Source organism: Rutilus rutilus, assembly GCF_951802725.1.
Source record: "Rutilus rutilus genome assembly, chromosome: 23".
Lineage (NCBI taxonomy): Eukaryota > Metazoa > Chordata > Actinopteri > Cypriniformes > Leuciscidae > Rutilus > Rutilus rutilus.
In genome coordinates, this window is record NC_140233.1 from 6,121,598 (window position 1) to 6,143,591 (window position 21,994).

At 37.5% G+C, this 21,994-nt stretch overlaps 1 protein-coding gene across 2 annotated transcripts; it reads left to right on the top strand.

Annotated features, from left to right (window-relative positions):
* Window positions 1-3: 3 nt before the first annotated feature.
* Window positions 4-19,845, top strand: deaf1 (DEAF1 transcription factor). 2 transcript variants are annotated; one of them, XM_084398035.1, is made up of 13 exons: window positions 4-859; window positions 2,122-2,219; window positions 5,329-5,458; window positions 5,532-5,678; window positions 6,507-6,646; window positions 6,866-6,943; window positions 7,739-7,780; window positions 7,859-7,982; window positions 10,358-10,486; window positions 14,761-15,017; window positions 16,018-16,083; window positions 18,899-18,988; window positions 19,064-19,845. In XM_084398035.1, exons 1-13 carry the CDS (start codon window positions 667-669, stop codon window positions 19,169-19,171), a joined length of 1,602 nt encoding a protein of 533 aa, XP_084254161.1. In that variant the 5' UTR covers window positions 4-666; the 3' UTR covers window positions 19,172-19,845. The 2 variants fall into 2 exon arrangements, with proteins under 2 accessions (XP_084254161.1, XP_084254162.1); XM_084398036.1 differs by having other exon boundaries at window positions 6,866-6,931.
* Window positions 19,846-21,994: the final 2,149 nt, after the last annotated feature.

Below are 21,994 nucleotides of genomic sequence, written 5' to 3' on the forward strand. Positions count from 1 at the left end.
ATCTCATAGTTTGTAGTTTTATTTGGGTGATTTCCACCAAACACTTTTATAATAAATAGCAACAGAAAATTATCTATAAGGTAATATACTGATTAATTCAATTGTTTTTATTCCTATCAAAATGCTTGATTTTACTATATTTTTGTACTTTTGGGCACAGCATTTTAAGTTTATATATATCTATCTTGCAATAACACAAACACAACAAATCCAAGCAGCATACATTGATATTGCAAGTAATTTAGAAATTAAGGAAATCTGTTTTTCAAAGGTTTTAAGGATTTGAAATAACATTTTCAAATCATTGTTTTCAGAGCAACTTTAAGAACTACATTTGTGTCACTGCAAATCACGCTGTTGTCAACAGTCGTTTCGTGCTACGTCGTGTTCTTTCGGTAATTTCCGTTTTGATTCGGTAATTTCCGCTTGCTCTCCTTCCTGTGTTGATCCCCGTCCCCAGTAAAGGCACTCGGAAGCCATTATCCTGCAACCATTTTCTTTTCTTTTATACCCGAGGATAAAATCGTTTTAATAAATCAATAATCTATTCGTACAAGTTGACTAAGCGCTTCTTGGATACCTGCGCATTTACAAATCGCGAGGGACGTGCGCCTCTCGACAATCCTTCGGATAATTTCGGCTGCTTTCGTGCGCCGCTGTTTTGAAATGGACGCGAATGAACCGGCGGCGAAGCTCGCGTTGCGCGACGCGTCCGACAGCGCGTCTGCGGGAGAGGCTGTGGGTTCGGATACCGAATCGGAGGGCGAAGTCGCCACGATGACTGTGATGGGAGAAGCGGGAAACATCGACATCGACGAATCTCTGCCGAACCCAGACGATGCCGAAGCGGCTTTTGCGGGTCAGTCTGCGCATGCGCATCAGCTGATTATCGGTTACAATGAAAATCCATTTCAGTGCACATTATGCGTTTTTATAACCCACCATACATTTAATTACATTTACTCTCTGATGATCAGCATAAGACTTGTTTAACCAACGTTAATATTATTATTATAAATAACTGTTGGGGAAACATGAAAACTCTTAGAAGCAGTATTCAGAATGCAACAGCTTAAAAGTATAATGGTATTTATTATTATTTTTTAAATATCTTGGAGTACCATATGCATTTAGCAAGAAAATACATTTTGTTTTTAGGGCCATTAAGATTATTGCATTGTGACTTTTATTATTTTTAATTAAACTATAAAGTATTCATAGACTACACCATGGTAGTTGCTGTATTTCCCTTGTTTTATGAATATGTATTATGTTACTGAGAATCTTAATACAGACAAGATTAATTTTCTTTATACTAAATATAATTTACTGATCAAATAATACCAGAAAAAAATAAAAAATTACGCTTTTTTTAAAAATGTCATTTATAGAAGATCTTCTGCTCACCAAAGCTACATTTATTTGATCAAAAATACATTAAAAACTGTAATATTGTGAAATATTTTATTTTAAAAAGTCATTTATTCCTGTGATGGTAAAGCTGAATTTTCAGCGTCGTTACTCCTGTCTTCAGTGTCACATGATATCACAAGAAATTTATATTTTAATTCAGCAAGGACGCATTAAATTAATTATAAAAAATAAAAAAATGACAGTAAACTAAGACATTTGTAATGTTACAAAAGATTTCTATTTCAAATAAATGCTGTTCTTTTAAACTTTAGGCTATGTATCACGGTTTCCAACAAAAATATTAAGCAGTTTTCAACATTTCAACAAAAACTGTTTTCCATTATTAATAGCTTTTGTAATAAGTACCAATAATAATTGAGCAGCAAATCATCATATTACAACGTGACACTGAAGACTGGAGTAATGATGCTGAAAATTCAGCTTTGCATCACAGGAATAAATTACATTTTAAAATACATTCAAACAGAAAACAGTTATTTTATATTGTAATAATATTTCCCTGTTTTTACTGTATTTTTGATCAAATAAATTCAGCCTTGATGAGCAGAAGAGACTTCCTTTAGTGAAATATTCCTAATTCTGAACTTTTGTGTAGTGTGTAGTGTGTAGTGTGTAGTGTATGTGGTTCAGTACTGTCATCGACCCAAAGTCATATGAAGTTTGAAACGGCTTCTGTTTCTTCTGCAGAGGTCACAGCCGTCACTGTTGGGGACGTTCAGAGTTCAGATGAAACCGTTTACACATCCACAGTCTCCACATCAGCGTCCATCCCTGAACACATGCTCGTAAGAGTCTCATTTCAGAGGACATTTACATGCACTGAAAACAGAAACGTTTTTCCTTTGTGTTTTTCGCGTATAGACGAAAGCGTAGTCGTAACGAATCCTTGTTCACACGGATCCATGAAAACGACTAAAAACGCTGTATTATTCATGTCAGGCCAGTAGGTGGCGATGTCACTTAGGTAAAGAAACACCAGAGCCCGTCTACGGAGAGCCTACCCACTCCCTATTAAGTACCGAATTTTGGTTGTAGTTCCACCAGAGTTCCACTGGGGGCGATCACCTTGAGTGCAAAATGAATGGGAGTCTATGAGGCTAGACGGCTAAATTTGTCTCTTTCACCCGATTGCCGTTGAGAAATCTCAGATCTGATTGTAGATTTTGCAAGTTCAACATGGGTTTTAGGTCGAAAGTTGAACGAACGAGTACTTATGTCCTTTTGATTTCTTACAGGTTGAGTTGTTGTTGCCCATAACACGCTAGCATTCTGCTAATGAACGCTGATTGGTCAGTGAAGGACTGATTACGACCAGAGATACTGCTTGATGGCATCGTGACATCCGAAGCGGGACCAGAAACAAACAAAACAAAAACTCTTCTAGCACGTGTGTTTACCTGTGTCAGCTGTGTTGTCGATGCCTCGAGAGAAAAGAAAGTGCAGAGCGCGAAAGCACCAGAGTGACTGAAGGATTGCCGTTAAGCAGTATCTCTGGTCGTACGATGTGTGTGACGTCATTGACACTTTAAAAGACTTTTTAAAGCAAATAAGTGACTCAAAAAAATCTAACACCCAGCGATGTGTAATTTATTTGCATCTCCTTTCGAATACAACATTCAAATTACTAAACAAAAAATTATATCCTGAGAAAAGTGGATTTTTATTGGTATAGCGCCATAGACCTCCATTCATTCTGCACTCGTCCTGTGAGCGCCCTCATATGGAATCAGAGAGGAACTGCAACCAGTTCAGAAGCCGGAAGTGTACTGAGAGTGAAACTTCTCGCCATATTAGACATTCTCTGAAACGACTAAAAACGCTGTATTATTCATGTCAGGCCAGTAGGTGGCGATGTCACTTAGGTAAAGAAACACTACGCGCCTATAAAATGAACACGTAATACGCATGCGCATAACCATAGATATCATATAAAGGCTAGATGTCTCGTCCGCGCTGCTGGCCAATTGAGGTCGACGTCCGCACACGGCGGCCATCTTACCACAGGGTGCTCACTCACTCGTAACATGGTGCATGTACATTTAAATAACCATAACTTGCTCAATTTTCGACCGATTTTCAAACGGTTTGGTTTCTTATTAACGTCAGAGATGTAGCTATTATACTGCATACATATGAATAATTATACAAATGGACTTCCATATGAAAGAATTATAGCCACGGTAATGACGTTTGTAAGAAACCAAACCGTTTGTAAATCCGTCAAGATTTCACAGAGATAAGAGGATTTGTGTGCGTGCTGCTCACTTACCTTAATTCACAGAGCCCTGTGGTAAGATGGCCGCCGGTGATGCCGGAAGTGACTCCGCCTTAAGACATCTAGCCTTTATATGATATCTATGCGCATAACCTCACTGTTTTCACAAATTTAAGTTTTTGTTGTTTACACGGAGATGATAACGGTATAGTTTTCAAAAACTTGCACTTTGAAACCCGTTTTCAAAAGTTTGCCTTTTCAGGCCCTAAAAGGCCGTTTACAAGACATTGTTGTCAACTAAAAGGGAAAAAATGTCATGCGTTTTGGTCATTCATTTACACGACAATGGCAGTTTAGGGGCCTGAAAACACAAACTTTTGAAAATTATACTGTTATCATCCCCATGTAAACTACAAAAACGTGAATGTGTGAAAACGGTGACCTCATTCGTATTACCTGTTCAGTCTATAGTTGCGTAGTGTTTATTTACAAAGTGACAGCAGACATTATTATTACCAGAATACAGCGCTTTTAATCGTTTTCGTGGACCCGTGTGAAGCGGATCGTTTTGACAGCGTTGTCGTTTTAGTACATCGTTGTCGTGTAATCGTGCCCTAAACTTTCATTGAATTGATTGACTGATTTCAAGTTAAAAGGTCAGGAAATTGAGGAAAAAATTATGCAGAATACATAAAATCCTGTAAAATACTAAAATAGAAGAAAACCCAGATTTTATTTGTGAATAAAGTCATATTATTCCAGATTAATGGCAGTGATACAGTCTGATGATAATACTATACTATGGTACTTTGATATAAACCAAAACCGTGGTACTGTATGATTACTATATCTACCATGATAAAACCATCTTAGATGTCCAAAAATGTTTTGTTTTAATAATAATCACTAAACACTTGTATAATGAATAAATAAGGTATTTAATAATGTTGATAACTTTATTTAAATGTTTTATTCATCTAAAAATACATGCATTTTTATTTATTTATTGCTTTTCCACTATTTGAAGTTTTTTTTTTACTTTTATTGAACCTCTTCAAATAAACCAATCCACAGTACTTTGTAATTATTATATTTATATTCCAAGAATAATATAAATTTATTAAAATGATGAATTTAACTATATTTTTGTAGTTCTCTTCTGGCTATAAAATACCATTTGACGTTTTTAACCTCTATTGAATCTCTTAAAAAAACAGTATATTCATATACCACAATAAAACCATCTTAGATGTCCAAACATGGTTGATTTTATGATAATTTCGGCCAACAGCTTGTATACTAAATGTAAAGAAAAGGTATTTAGTAATATTTATAACCTTATTGTAATGTTTTATTAATCTGAAAAAGTATACATATCAAAATGATGCATTTTACTATATTTTTGTAGTTTTCTGGCTGAATTTATTTAGCTTTTTAACTATTTAACAGTTGTTGTTGTTTTTTAACCTTTATTGAACCATTTAAACCAAACCGTGGTACCGTATGATTCCTATATTAATTTACCATATTCATATATGATAAAACCATATTACATATCCTATGTGGTAATACCACAGTTCATACATTTTTAGTTAATGTGTGAAGTAAACGTAAGAACAGATTTGTTTTGGATCAAAATAATAACGTCAAATGTAATATTTCTCAACGGGTTCATGCAGACAGGCAGAACCACGCTCCAGATTGGAGACAGTCTGAGTACCCAGAAGGCCACACTGATCGTGGTGCACACGGATGGGAGCATCGTCGACGCCACAGGGCTGAAAGGCACCGCGACACCAATGACTCCTGGTACGTTTGAGTTTTAGGAACTAAATTGCATGGAATGCAGTATATCTTTATGTGTGTCTGTTTTTCCCTTCAGGTCCTCAAACCCCGAACACCCCTCTGACATCTGGACACGATAAAGACGGCTCGAAGTACAACTGGGATCCGTCGGTTTACGACAACGAGCTTCCTGTGCGCTGCAGGAACACCAGTGGGATTCTGTACAAAAACAGACTGGGATCAGGTACGCCACAAGAGGGCGTCACATGACTACAGAAACACACACATACAGCTGTGTGTCTGTAGACCTTATTCAGGGGCTGTGTCCGAAATCACCCCCTATACACTCGTTCACTATTCCCTGCATTACTCCACTAATATAGTCCACTTGAGGAAGTGATTGAAAACGAGTGAGTGAATTCAAAACACTGAGTGTGTCGGTTTCTGCTGTTTAACAATCATTTGAGGTTTAGCAATCTGGCAGCTCCAGTAGTTATGAAAAGATTAATCTTGAACTCTAGCAGTATAAACCTTAATTAAACAGTTTAATAATCAATTAAGAAGGAATTTATACCTGTATGATATTACGCTGTACCGACATTGGACTAGCGGTTTGGAAAACAGATGGATGGATGATTCAGATGCAGCGCCATCTTCTGGTCAGACACAGGAATTCATTCAGCACGACCGTCACAGTGCATTATGGGTATTCTCTAGCCGTTGAGCGTACATCGGTTGCATTATGGGATTGAATGAGTGCACTAGATAACGTCCACTATGGTTTCGGACACCACTACAACTGCTGTTCCCTCAAATAGTGCCCTATTTAGGGGTATAGGGGGCGATTTAGGACACAGCCAGGGTATCGCCATATTGAATTTGTGACTGATTTTTGTACAGCTCAAAAAGTCAAACGAGAAACATTGCAAACTTTAGAAATCCACTAATCTAAAATCTATTTTCTATGTACCATGATTTAATACACACTAATTACAATTTAGGATGAATAATATAAGAATTGGAATGCAGCCAAAATGTTTTAACATGACTGACCTTTAACCTGTGATGGCAGGGGGCAAAGGGCGCTGTATCAGACACAATAATAACTGGTTCACCCCAACGGAGTTTGAGAGTATGTCGGGGCGAGCGAGCAGCAAAGACTGGAAGAGAAGCATTCGCTACGCTGGCCGACCTCTACAGTGTCTCATTCAGGTCAGACCGGCCTTTGGAGACACACACACACACACACACACACACACACACACACACACACACACACACACACACACACAGCTCACAGTACGTACTCTTTCCAAAAAATACCCCAGTGTCTCGTTCAGCAGAACAGCTGACTGGTGTGTGCGTGTGTGTGTGTGTGTGTATGTGTGTGTGTGTGTGTGTGTGTGTGTGTGTGTGTGTGTGTTTTGACAGGAGCGTATCCTGAACCCTCACGCAGCGTCCTGTACGTGTGCGGCCTGTTGTGACGATCTGTCTACAGTGAGTGACATGGTGACTCAATCTCATAAATCTTTACAACACTGCTGACCTGGGTTATCATACACTGAGATTAATGACGAAAATGATTTTGTTTTTTTTAAATTACAACTGAAATAAAATAATTTTTATAAGTTTAAATTGTTTACTCAATATATATTGGTGATGATTGAGGAGATTCCTCCTCTTCTATGTAAAGCGTTTTGAGTGCAGAGAAAAGCGCTATATAAATGTAATGAATTTTTATATATATAGATATAAACTAGTATTATAACATCAAATAATATTAATAATAATAATAATATAAAAATGTATAAAGATATTTATTTAAACAAGAAATATATTTATATGTATATATATTATAGAAAAGCATATATTTAATATTTAAAATAATATTTAAAATGTAATATTAATAAATTATATGATCTGTCTACAGTGAGTGACTCAATCTCATAATCCTTATTAGATTTTATATATTATTATTATGTGATATTAATAATATTTATATAATAGTAGATTTAAATGTATACATTTATATATATATATATATACATATATTTTAATATATATATATAAATATATATTTAAATTATATTAATAATATAATAATAATTGTATACAATTTTATAAAGATGATTCAATATATATATATACTAATAATATGAAGAAAAAAAAACAGCAAATATATATATTGCATTTGAATCTGTGCCAATTTTTTTTATTTTTGACGATCTTAAATTCAAAAGTGTTGCTTATTTCTTTTATCCCATATAACTCAAATCTCTCCTTCATTTGCCTGTCGTTCTCCAGTGTGCCAAAGACGGGCCGTTCGGAGGGGAGAACATCACGATGGTAATTAGTAATGTCTGAAGTCTCAGTTGTGGCGTTATATCGCTCTAGAGACTCATCCTGTGTTCTGGTGTCCCACAGACGGGCCCCGTCAGACTGTTCGTCCCGTATAAAAGAAGGAAGAAGGACAATGAGCGGTCGGCTTCTCCTGAGAAGAAGGACGTTCAGTCTACAAAGAACATCACCCTGGCTCCAGGAGCAACATGTAAGAGCCTCGTTCCCCTGTTTCTGTTCACTTACACCCAATATTAACATCCATCCCGGGTGAACTGATCTCAGATTACCACCTACACTTGATATAAACATCCATCTAAACTGCGTCTCCTGTGACCAGACTCTGATTTTGTCGAGTGGAGGGGGGTCATTTTGCGGCTAAATGAAACTAAAATGACTAAATAAAATGAATTTTAAACCCTGTAGTCAGTAATTTTATCCCTTAAAACTCATCTCTGATCACCAAAATGACATATTTAAACCTAAAAATCGTCATGCCTTTAAATAGCTTGAACGCAAGTATGCGCGGATCAATGAATATGCAAATTAGCCCCGCCTCCACTCACTCACACCATCTCAGAGATGCACTCGGTCAACTTTACTGTAGGAAATGCTGCACAGTGACAAGTGGAAATACTGGTGTAATTCAGCCACACGTGTTTGAACCAGAAATTGATTCAGAAGAAGAAGTGGAAGAGTCAATTATACAGGTTCGTCTACAAGTCGATGCATTTTTTGTATCGCTCATTACAATATCGGACACATAACGATAATTAATATGATTAGCCTATTGCTTGACTACGTTATCAAACAGCTAATAATGTGATGCTAATGTTACACAAACCATGTTCACGCTTCCCCATCTCAGTCTGCCTTCTAACAATTAGCATCCTTAGAAATGCTTAAAACCACTCAGAACGCCAGTGGAGATCATAACATCGTAATATACATCATACACCCGCTATATTGCTAAATCTACCCGATTTTTTATATCAACAGAAACACATACAGGGACAATCTGGCTTCTCTTGAGACTCCCCTGCTTCAGAGCGGGTATAGTTAATGGTATGCTAAAGCCCGCCCACACTTTGACGTGATTGGTTACAAGGTAGTTTGTGACGTAGAGAACAATGCACTGCAAAAAAGGCCTTTCTTACTTAGTATTTGTGTCTAGTTTCCAGTCCAAATATCAAATATTTCTTAAAGGTGCATTGCGCAAGTCTCTGAGTTTTTGCAGAACTATGCCCCCTTCTGGCGACACGCGAAACTGCAACCAGAGTTGTGCACGCGGTTATGTGGAGTTTGCGTTGGGTTTTGGGATGAACTAGAAGCCGGTCTCTTTGAATCCATCTTCTACTTTTGCAAAAGTCGCTCGAGTTGTCTTCGCTGATGCGGATAATGGCGACGAATACACAAACCTGCCAGACATAGCCAGGTGAGCGTGAACGCGCAAGACGTCACGCCCAGTCGATTCCGACCCGAATCCCTCTTATTTATTTTACTGTACAGGATTATAGAGGCAATCGCAGTGATCATAGAAGGGCTCATTCAGCCCATCAGGCAATTGTTTAAGCATGTATGGGTTAGAAAAACGGGTATTTTTAACATGAAAAGTTGCTTAATGCACCTTTAAATCAAGATGCATTTACTAAAGTAGTAAAATGACATAAGATATTAAGTCCTGTTTCCTGGAAAAAATAAATAAAATGAAGTGAGTTTTTCCTTAAAACAAGCTAAATGATCTGCCAATGGGGTAATAATTAAGATTATTTTTCTTACCCCATTGGCAAATAATATCCCCTTTTTTAAGCATCAACTCACTTAATATGTATTAATTCCCCCAGAAAACAGGACATAATATCTTATGTCATTTTCCTCCCCTAGTAAATGCATCTTGATTTAAGAATTTTTTGATATTTAGACTGGAAACAAGACAAAAATATTAAGTAAGAAAAGCATTTTTTGCAGCGTGGCGATTTTTTCCCAGTTTTAAAGAGGAAATACTCGGTTGGTTACTTTACATGGTTCGTCTTAAAGTATATTAAAAACGCCATATAGACATATAAACAACATTAAATACTTGATTTTCAATACTTTAAATATTGACTTCATGGGTTATTTTCAAATAATTTTTTATTTGCAAAAAGCAACGCCACAAGCTTTAAAATAATAATAATAAATACATATAAATATATACTTACACAGTATATATTACAAAAATATACAATAAATAAATAAATAAAATTCAAAATCAAAATGTATTATTTTTTTTGTATCTGACTGAAAAATCTTCTCTTTTTTTTGCCAATATTATTAATTGCATAATATTATTTCATTGAAATGCAGTTCAGGTCCTTTCAGTTTCAGTTGGTTTGTGACCATATCAGTATTGTATATAATTGATAAATCGATTTCTTATTATCAGTTCCAGTATCCAAAGATAGAATATTGGCGGTTATTACTCTCAGGTGTTTTTCCGTTGAGTTTTCTGACACTGAACCGTCTGACGTCTCTCCTAAAGATCAGGAAAGGGAGTAATTCTCCCAGGAGACACTGGAAGTGGCTCACGACTGTGCCTGCTCTCAGTTACAGTGACTCCATCAGGACAGATCACCACTTCAGGCACGCTGACCTTTGACCGAACGGCGACAGGAGAGACGGCGGCCATCATCTCCGACAGCCCTGCGCCCGCTGACGTCTTCACCAACACAACTGGTGAGCGGTGCACACACACATACTGGAGCTCATACAGCTTTCCTGTAGCTCGAACAGTAGAGCGAAGGCGCTTGCAACGCCAAGGTCACGGGTTCGATTCCCAGGGAAAGCAAGAACTGATAAGAATGTACATGCGTACCTTGAAATGCAAAGTAAGTCGCTTTGGATAAAACCGTCTGCCAAATGTAGGAATAAAAATGTAAATACTACAGTCAAAGTGTGTTTTTACAACCAAAGCCACATATTTACATACTACTATTATGAAAATATGCAGTATGGGTTCTGTGCACAGTATGCAGATTTTTTTTTTTTTTTACAAAATGTAAAATTAAGTAAATAAATGATTAATAATTAAATTATTATTTTTGTATTTTTTTATATCATTAATTGCATATTTTATTTCAGTCAGATGCAGAAAATAAATTGGTAGGTTTTGCAATAAAATGAATATAACAAATACGTTTTTTTTTCTTGAAATGATAACTGGATTCCACTTGTATACCGGCTGAGTAAAGACAGCCAATCAGATTGATTGGTTAAGCTCTGCCAGAGTTGTAGTTATGAGAGGGTCAGTGACTGGTGTGTCGGCGGCCTGTGATCGTGTGTGATCTGAGGTTGAGACTCTGAAACCAAGGATTGGCCTCTTTCTGACCCTTTTTGTAGCTGGAAACAAAAGGGCTGTTATTTTTAGGCCTCTTTGTGCGAGATGGAGGCCGTTTTGACCCCACTGTGAGTCTCGGATAATGAGTTGTTGTGCGTTTTTTGTAATCTGTCCAGTTAGGGTGACTTCTGTTAAATGGCACATTTGTACGTACATCGGGTCAGTCCTGATACGACTCATGCTTGAACGATTTGTGCATTTGAATTCATCTTTATCTGCTTGAATTAAGCACTTCTGAAGTTAATGCACTTATATGTTAGATCAATGTTACGTCCTTAGGGGCATTTATAGTGTTTTTGGTGTGTTTTTTGTTTCTCTTTTTGTCTCTCTTACTTTCACTTTCTCAGGCCAAGAATTTTACTTTCAAGTAAAATTAAGTTTACTTGCTTTTGTTGTGTCTCTCTTGGTTCTCATTTCATTCGGTGATAAATGGTGACAGGTGTCATAATTGGCTTAATGTTCCCCTTCTAAAATACCTAGACGGTTGTGAGCCAAAGAAGGGTCGTGACAATCAATTAAATGGTTATTGCTCTTAATGCTGTTAGCACATGCAGCTTTGACATTAGACATTAAGACCATTTCGTTCTGTGAAGTTTTATTTTTAAATCTTTTTAAAGGTGCAGTAAGCGATTTCTGAGAAACTGCTGATAATTGAAATCGGCACCCAAACAAACACAACCCTCCATTCATTGCTCCGCCTCCAAAATAACAAACACGCTGTGCAAGGCAAGTACTAACAGCTGGCGCATCAGTCATCTCGCGGAAGAATGAAACATGCAAACTTCGCAATGCTTTTTCCCATTTCCCAACTGTCACTGTCAGATTGCTAAAGTTCTACCATAAAGATCTACCAATCTTTGCGTAAAAATTAAAGTCCAACTGAAATCAAAATGGACCCTATTTACTTTGTTAGCGCATATTACTAGTCTTGTGGTGAACAATTAATCCGTGCAAGTTAAAACACGGAAAAAAATGTTTTGGCTTCGTAATCTTTAATCAAAATCTGAAAATGCCCCTCCTCTCTGCATTGGAGGACCTTCCCTGATGACGTATGCTTGACGGCTTGGGTTGAGAAACGCTTAACCACTCCCCTCAAATCGTTAGTCTGTAATGAGCGAGAGATGGAGAGGAGGAGCGCTAGAGTAAAACCCTGCCCTCTGTTCAATATTCCTTTTCACTGGGAAATACGTCACAGCACTGGAGAATTTTTTTTGTCATTTTTTTGGCTCCAAATCTCTGGTGAGAATTGTCATTTTGACCCCAATCCACAAAATAGTGGATTATTCAATAGATATTCATCCATGACATTTCATATTTTAGCTTTCTTCCTCATTAATGTATTTCTTTCACCAGATAAAAAAAAAAAAATCAGATTTTTTTTGTGTGCCATTTTTAGCTCTGGTTAAGTTGACACTGAATGACCCAAAAAATATTTACAATAAATTTTTCACCTTTAATATTTACAGTACATTTTTGCTTTACATCCATCCGTCAACATCTTTAGATTCTCGTTCTCTCTTTTCAAGTGGAAGGATCATGGTTTGAATGCCATCTGAGGGTTTATTTGTGAAGTGGAGGGCAGTCGTCCAGTGTAGATGTTTCGCTCCGGGGAGTGTGACCTCCAATTCAAAGCGGCTCAGTGTCACTGATGGACCACTGTGATCAGTGTCTCAGGAAGTGATCCTTCTCTCCTTCTTCTTCTTTTTTATCTCTGTCAGCTTCTTTGTGCCGGAATAGACTTGAAATGCTTCAGCACTTTCCTCTTAAAGCATCCTGACCTCGACTCGCCCAGACAGATTCAAGAAAATAACCGTAAAATAAGTGTGTCCACAGCCCTGGACCGTGATATTACAGAAAAATTCGTTTCTGCCACAGGAAAATGGTGTTGAATAAATATTCCCACATCTACGAAGTATTGATGTAGAGGCAGTGGCCTAGCGGTTAGTGAACAACCTCAAATCCACCTTGCAGGATTCCTTTAGTCAAGGAAAATCAAACAGTATATGAATCGAATGTGAATATACATTTTTCTAGTTCCACCCAACTTTAAAATATATATTTTTTTTATAAAAAAAAAAAAAATTATAATTTTTTTTAGTTCCCAAATTATTTATTTGAAACAAACAATTGTTCAAGTTATTCATTTAATTTTAAATTTAGTTCAATTTGTCATTTAAAAAAAAGAAAAAAGCTATATAGTTTTTATAATTTTGTTTGTGTGTTATATTTCAGTACATAAAGTTAAACTAAATTATTGTCTTGAAAAAAAGATAATCTTTTTACGTTTTAATTCAGTTGACATTTATGTTATTTCAAGTAAAAAAAATAGTATGGTTGTAGTTTTACTATAATAACCCTGGATTGCAGACTCTATAAACTGATAATGCTTATGAGAAATCATGGAAATTTATTGATAAAATGTGGAAAACTTTGGACTTTGTGGCATTTCACGATCCAGTTTCACCATCATTATCTCACTGCCCCTTTAATAAAAGTGACAAAAAGGCCACAAATAAAAAGCATAAAGCATTTAGACCCTTTACAACCCTTTACAGTTTCGAATGATATTTACTCTTGTCTGTTTGACCAAAAACAATGGAGTATTTGAAGTTTTTTCCGCTGTTGTCAGGAAAAAATGCAAGTGATCGCGCCGGCGCCTCCATTTCATGAAGTGCGCTATACTTTAGTTTCCTCACTCCGCACAAACACTTGGATATGCGCCTAATAATAGCACACATTTATCTAGATTAACGTTAGAGCGAGTGGCCATGTAACATATACCCCTGGTTTCACAGACAGGGCTTAAGACTAGTCCTAGACTAAAATGTAAGTCTGAGCTGTTTCCACTGAAATAAACTTGCACTGACTGATCTTAAAAATATATCAGTGCCTTTTTAGTTTTAAGATGCACATCGGTAATGTTTTTTTCTAAGCATGTTTATAAAAATTACTTAAATGTCCTAATTGATCTATGGTCTAATCCTGGCTTAGTCTAAGCCCTGTCTGTGAAACCGGGCCTACATGTTTTAAATGATAAGCCATATTTGAGGTCGATGGATGAAAGTGAACGTTTGGATTTCCTGGCTGACGTACTGTAATTACCACAAGAACCCGCCGGACAGCACGCCAAATATGCATAGTCTTTTACTTTATCCAATTATTTGTATGTGTGAACTTGTGAAAACACAGACTGATGTTTGATTATTCCAACATGTGGCTAGAGGATGTTTCATAAAAGTCACACATAAGTTCTCTTTGTCTCTTTATTCCTCCTAGACCGCATTGAGATTCAATAAGAGAGCAAGTGTATTCATCATGAAATGGGTTTGTCTCGGTCGAGTCCGGGACGTTACAAAAACACTCTTGGACACAGAGCATGTCCTCTCCTGTCTGTCCGGCCCACATTATATAAGCTTATAAAATCAAATCTGGGTCAGGGTTAAAGTGAGATCAGATGAGGACGGACCGTAAAGGTACTCGTCAAGGTCGTACCTGTCAGAACGCTGGTTCACCTCTACAAAACCGGCCGTCCCAAAATAACGCTTTAATCGCTCATGACACGTAGGTTAGGCTTCTAGCATCAGCTTCAGCTCAAATGTGTGTTTCTCCTCAGTGTTGACCACCCTTCCTGCGCTGACCGTGGTCCCTCAGCAGGCGCTGGTTCAGGCTAAACCCCCTCCGGCCGGGACGCTGATGAACGGGCTGGAGACGGGCGAGCAGCGCACCTGGCTTTACCTGGAAGAGATGGCCAACACACTGCTCAGCAACGTCCAGCAACTCAAAGTCCTCATTGCACAAGCCAAACAAGCCAGTCAGAGCGGAGCGCATGTCGGCATCAGCCCAGAGAAGAACAACAGCGTCAGAAAAGAGGTGATATCCAAACACAAAACTGCTCTCAGATCAGTGTTCATGAGGTCATATCATGAGTTTATTAGGTGTTTATACCCAGCTACGTAAGTGATAATCCACGGCTAGTTGTGCATTAAGTGATTTTAATGAATCAATTTTGACCGGAAGGATAAAAATGACGGTTCTATTTGTCAGTTAGATCTCGCATTCTGCCCTCTTTAAACCAGACACAACGGATATGTAGTGTGGTAAGATTACATTGATTTGAATGAACTAATTAAGCATTTATTTGAATTCATTTGTAAGAGAGATGAGAGATGCGTGTGTGAATTACCTGCATCTGTTCAGCATCTTAAAGTTAAATTACTTCAAAACCAGCGGTTTAGTAGCAAAGCTATTTAATTAGTAAAAGTAACGTGGAAGCACCGATAACAAGTTTCTGTCCTCCTGAATGCTTCTGTGTGGTCCTTCCAGCCAATCAGAATCAAGTATTCAACAAGTTTTGCTAACGTTCCCATTAGGACAAAACATCCAGTTTTACTTTTTTTTTTCTTGGTTATGCTAACGTTAGAGAACATTCCATTATGCAGACATTATAGGATTGTTACTTTTGTATGTTCTCTAAACTTTCTGAAACAAGAAACAAAAATGTTTAATGAATGTCCAACTAAAACGTTTCAGGAAAAAAAAAGTTCCGTGAACTATGTATAAATAATGTTTTTATGTTAATGTTTTAAAGACCATTATTAAAGACCAGATGGCTTTGAATGAATGTTCTATTAAGGTTACTGGAAGAACGTTTGTTTATAACTTTGAGAGAACCTTGCCAGAACGTTCTGATGACGTTCCCTGTTAGCTGTTAAATGGCCACAAAAGTGTGAAAAATTATCATGACAAACTAAATTATGGCTGTCTAATTTAGATAAAGGTCTATTACAGACATTACAAATGGATCTGAGGGGAAAGTTAATCTTATTAATCCTCTGAAGAAAGATCATATGTTCATGTTTTTCTCTCTCAGTCCTTTCAGAGTCAGTTGTCACTCAGTGAAGAATCTGAGGGGAAAATCACTGAAATTATCATTAAGGTAAGTCTCTCTCTCTCTCTCTCTCTCTCTCTCTCTCTCTCTCTCTCTCTTATCATATCAAGTTTTAAAACCAGTGTTATTTTAGTATCATCGATATACTATTATAGTTTATGATAATATTTTTAATTACATTTTCTTTTTATATTTTCTTTTTAGTACTTATTTTAGAACTTAAACCAGTCAAAAATAATAACCCTGGCTAAAAGCTGGAGTTTTCTGCGTTTTCTCCCGTAGTTCAGTTTCTGTCTGCATTTTTTGTAAGCGTGCAATTTTGTAATTCATGCTGACAAACCAGTCATTCCATCAGAACAAGCATTTACGGTTTGGCAGCCGTGGCCGTATTCACCGTGCCGCCAGATACTGAGTCCAGGTTTGTCTTCATTCAGCCAAAGGGGTAGGGTTGCGTGGGTTAAAGGGATACTCCACTTTTTTTGGAAATAGGCTCATTTTACAACTCCCCCAGAGTTAAACAGTTGAGTTTTACCGTTTTCGAATCCATTCAGCCTATCTCCGGGTCTGGGGGTCCCACTTTTAGCATAGCTTAGCATAATGAATTGAACCGGACAAGACCATTAGCATCTCTCTCAAAAAAATGAACAAAGAGTTTCGATATTTTTCCTATTTAAAACTTGACTCTTCTGTAGTTACATCGTGTACTAAGACCGACGGAAAAGGAAAAGTTGCGATTTTCTAGGCTGATGCGCTGCGTCATATCATTACGCCTGCTGGACTCATGGTACGGCAGCAAAGTTTCTTGATTATTACGCAGGAATGAGAGTATAGTTCCTAGCCATATCAGCCTAGAAAATCGCAACTTTTCATTTTCCGTCGGTCTTAGTACACGATGTAACTACAGAAGAGTCAAGTTTTAAATAGGAAAAATATCTAAACTGATGGTTGCTAATGGTCTTGTCCGGTTCAATTCATTATGCTAAGCTATGCTAAAAGTGGGACCCCCAGACCCGGAGATCGGCTGAATGGATTCGAAAACGGTAAAACTCAACTGTTTAACTCTGGGGGAGTTGTAAAATGAGCCTATTTCCAAAAAAAGTGGAGTATCCCTTTAAGGTTTAAGGTTACGTACTGACCAAGGCTGAGGCTGGCTGGGCATCTTGGTGGTTTATTGCATTTATAGTAATATAGTTTAGTTATATGTTTATACTTGCCAGGCAGCCTAAGCCACAGATATGCAGTCAAAAGTATATTGGATATTTTTCCACGGTATTGAATGTGGCTCATCAGAGTTGACAGAACTTTGAGTTTTATAATGTGACTCATGTCATGCTCTGCTGATGTAGTCGGCGTTCTCAGATGTGTGTATCGAAGGGCCAGGTGCCGGTCGGCGGTGCAGAAACACACTCGTGACGGTCACACACGGTCGCCTGCTGTGTTTGGCAGGTGGTGATAGAGAGAGTGAAGCAGGACTATCAGAATCTGCAGGAGAGCCAGAAACACACAGATGCTCCGCTGGAAAAGGCCAATAGATCCCAGAGAATGAAGAACTGTCTTTTCCTCTTTTAAAATGTCTGTGTTGAGGCTAAAAAAAAACACATTCTGGCATTATTTACTCATCCTTGTATCGTACCAAACCTCATATTGTTCTTTCTTTTTTTTCATGGAAAACAAAAGAGGATATTTTTGTCCAGACTGTTCTTCATTTGCTCGGATGCAAATATGTGCTTTAATATTCATAAGGCCCAATTTTAAGCGCTAGCAGACCATCTACGGGACAAGCCGGATTCACCATATCTTTATGTACACAATAATAATCGTTTACATTGTAATCCATTTATTTTTTATATTTGGCATGTTTGTGTGCTGCTGTGCGTCCCTGTGTGTGTAATAAGATGAGTGTACTTGCGTTGTGGACCCGCCTATAGGCTCATATTACTAATGTGCTCTTTAAATAATAACAAAGATAGATAGATAGATAGATAGATAGACAGACAGTTAAGATAGATGGATAGATAGATAGATAGATAGATAGATAGACAGACAGACAGACAGACAGACAGACAGACAGACAGACAGACAGACAGACAGACAGACAGACAGGATAGATAGATAGATAGATAGATAGATAGATAGATAGATAGATAGATAGATAGACAGACAGACAGACAGACAGACAGACAGACAGACAGACAGACAGACAGACAGACAGACAGACAGGATAGATAGATAGATAGATAGATAGATAGATAGATAGATAGATAGATAGATAGATAGATAGATAGATAGATATATAGACAGACAGACAGACAGACAAGATAGATAGATATAGATAGATAGACAGACAGACAGACAAGATAGATAGACAGACAGACAAGATAGATAGATAGATAGATAGACAGACAGACAAGATAGATAGATAGATAGACAGACAGACAAGATAGATAGATAGATAGATAGATAGATAGACAGACAGATAAGATAGATAGATAGACAGACAGATAAGATAGATAGATAGATAGACAGACAGACAGACAAGATATAGATAGATAGACAGATATGCAGACAGACAGATAAGATAGATATAGACAGACAGACAGACAGACAGACATACAAGATAGATAGATAGATAGGCAGACAGATAAGATAGATAGATAGATAGATAGATAGATAGATAGATAGATAGACAGACAGACAAGATAGATAGATAGATAGACAGACAGACAGACAGACAGACAGACAGGATAGATAGATAGATAGATAGATAGATAGATATGCAGACAGACAGATAAGATATATAGACAGACAGACAGACAGACAGATCTACTCTAGTAACACTAGTGTGTTTTCTTCTGTGTTTCAGCACACGTGTGTGAACTGTGGTCGAGAGGCGTCCAGTGAGTGCGCCGGCTGCCATAAAGTCCATTACTGCTCCGGCTTCTGCCAGAGGAAGGTGAGTCCAACCCGAGCGCTCATGGTTTATCACAGCAGCCGGAGCCTCTTTATCTTCAGATCCGTCTTCCTGCAGGACTGGAAAGAGCATCAGCTGATCTGCTGTCAGCCGAGCACAGTCGTGGGCCTTCAGGAGGACACACACATGTGTGGAGGAGTGGAGCTGGAGAAGGGGAAGGCCTAGCGCTCCTCACCGCAGGACCGCATGACGTTTGATGGGTGATCGCTTCCGTTCGTGCTTTAGTTTAGCAGCTCTCTTACACTGTGAAACATTAATCATACGCGGATGGCGTCGGTGCTTTCTGTACCATGTGAACGGTTTCGCCCTCTCACTATGGATTTTGTATGTGAAAATAATCCTTAAAGGGATAGTTCACCAAACATGATTTACTCACCCTCATGTCAGTCCAAACCTGTATGACTTTGTTTTATAAACACAAAATTATTTTCATACAGTGAAGCTCAACTCTGCTTAACTCCTAAATCTCATTTGTACATGCTCATGTGTTGTTGTGTGCGTATATTGTATATGGAGAGCAGAATTAAGTCATAATGAAAACTTTTATGATATTTCTATTGCACTTTTTTAGGTAGACAGCCCTTGTCCTCGTCCAATTTCACTGAAAAAGAGCAGCTCGGACATTCTTCAAAACGTATTATTTTGCGTCTTACTGAAGAAAGTCAGTCAAACGGGTTTGGAACAACACTAGGGTGAGTAAATGATGACAGAACTGTTATTTTAGGTGAAATATTAATTTAATTATGACAATAATATAATTTCAGAATCTAATTCTAATGAAGGATTGCATTTTCATACAGTGTTTTCAAAACAAAACTGAAATAAATGGGAAAATCTGAGTTTTTTTTCTGCCTCTTTATTCACTGGATTTTGGATTTGAGGCGAGTACACACATGTAAAGTGCATTATCATGATAACCTTTTTTAATGGATACGGCACATTGCAGAGATTAGCTGAGCTTTACTCCGTGAGTGCTGTGAACTGACACACAACTGACCCGTCGGAAATAATCCAGACCTAAAGCTGCGCAAAGCTAACCTGAACACACATGAGTGAAAGGAAAGCAACATTCACATTCATCATGCTCCATGTTTTTCTCAAATTTGTTCACCTAAAGAAGTCATACCATATACTTGCCACATAGTTTTTTTGTGTGATTTTTTTTTTTTTTTTGTGAAAAACAATCATAATTTAGCTTTTCATGACCATTAAACATGCCATTTTTTGCTAGTGTAGTTGTACAACCTCTATATGCAAATGACCTTTGCTTTGAATGGCTAGTCTATTTGCCTGTGAAATAGGTATTTATAGGCCAACACAATCAGACTGAAATGACCAGACATCTTGGTAAAAATACACTTCAGCCACTCCATTCAGTGGCTGTATGTATATGTCCTTTTTACTACCTCACTGTGATTGGATAGTTGATATGTAAAGATGGATGGTCATGTGTTAATATTGTCATCTGGCTGATGCCAGAAAGCTGCGATAATTTTTGTAGCTTAGTTTCAATATATGCATTTTTTTACTACTATCTGAAAGGTGCAGTATGTAATATTTACAGCTAGTGGTTGAAATGGGTACTGCAGTTCAAATTAAAAATATTGCAGAGAGTTGTTTCACCCGCCGCCTCCTCCTCAGACTCGACGCTGGTTGCCAGATTGAGGACACTCAACAGGAGTGAGTGCAATTTACAATAGAAGGCGACGAGTTGATTTATCCGTGTTTTAATATGCCTCTGGACATAGAGTTTTTTAGATGGAAAAGCAACTTCCTTCGATTGGCATTTTATGATGACCCTTTTAAAGTGTCTGATTTTAACCTGTGGCACTAAAAGGGTTCAGACACTTTATTGCTTGTGCCATTGTGTATTGAGTGAGTTTCTTTAGAGGTTTCTTCCTCAATTTTGGAGTACATCTGAATACAACACACAGCCTCCACTTCAGATTTCCCATGAGCACCCTTGGTTGATAGTCTGCTGCAGGACTGTGTTTTTATTACCTCCCATTTGTACCTAAAGTGCCCAAATGTGAATCAATACAACGAGAATTGAAAATTGTTGGGGGAGTTATGGGAAGGGCACTCAAGGGTTTCAGCCAAAGCATTGCCAGTCAGTGACGCCAGAGTCATCTAAAGAGCCACATCCACACCGAACTACAGTTTTCCATTACGCAGGTCGGTGAAGCAATGGATGCTACACAGAACAAATACGACACTGAGTTTTATGACACATGCGGGATTGTTTTAACAGCTGATACCGTCTAAGGACTGAAATTTGACAAAAAGGTTAAGTTTTAGCAGAAGACCTAGAATAGATTCATAATGGATGCCTATAATTATTTTTCTTTTAAAATGTATTTACAATTTTCTAAAAGCAATAGGGTATATGATAAAAACTGTGATTATAGTCATGGTTGAAGGCCTCTTTTACCTTAGGGCTTAAATGGAGAAAATTAATTTTCGTTTCAACAAAGCTTTGTGACAATACTGTAATCACAAACATTCGGATTTAATTAGATTTTTCGTGTCGGCTGATAATTTTATCTGTCGGTGGGTAATTTGCTCTATCATTTTTAGTGAGGTTGTGTCAGGAAAAACAGGGTTTTAGACATTTATAGCTCCGAATAGGGTTTGTTTCTGACCTCAATTTGCTGTGAGTTCGAGCATTGTTAAAAAAATTAATAAGAAAAAGCCATTCTATGGCTTAAAAGTTTACTGTTGAAATAGAGCCAAATAATCACAGTTATCATTATAATTCAGCTTCTGTGGTAATGGACAAATGCTGTCAGTAGAGCTTAACCTGTATTAAAGCCGGAACAGCTGTCTTCAGCAGAAGTCCTGGATGATGGGAGATTCTCCAGGGTTTTCATGTCAAATCTTCCTCCTTTCACTCACTCGCTCACTCTCTCTTTCTTTCCATCTGCCTCTCATCATTTCTTTATCTGTGTTCTCATATCAAGGTCAAAACTGTTATATTGCTCTCTTAAA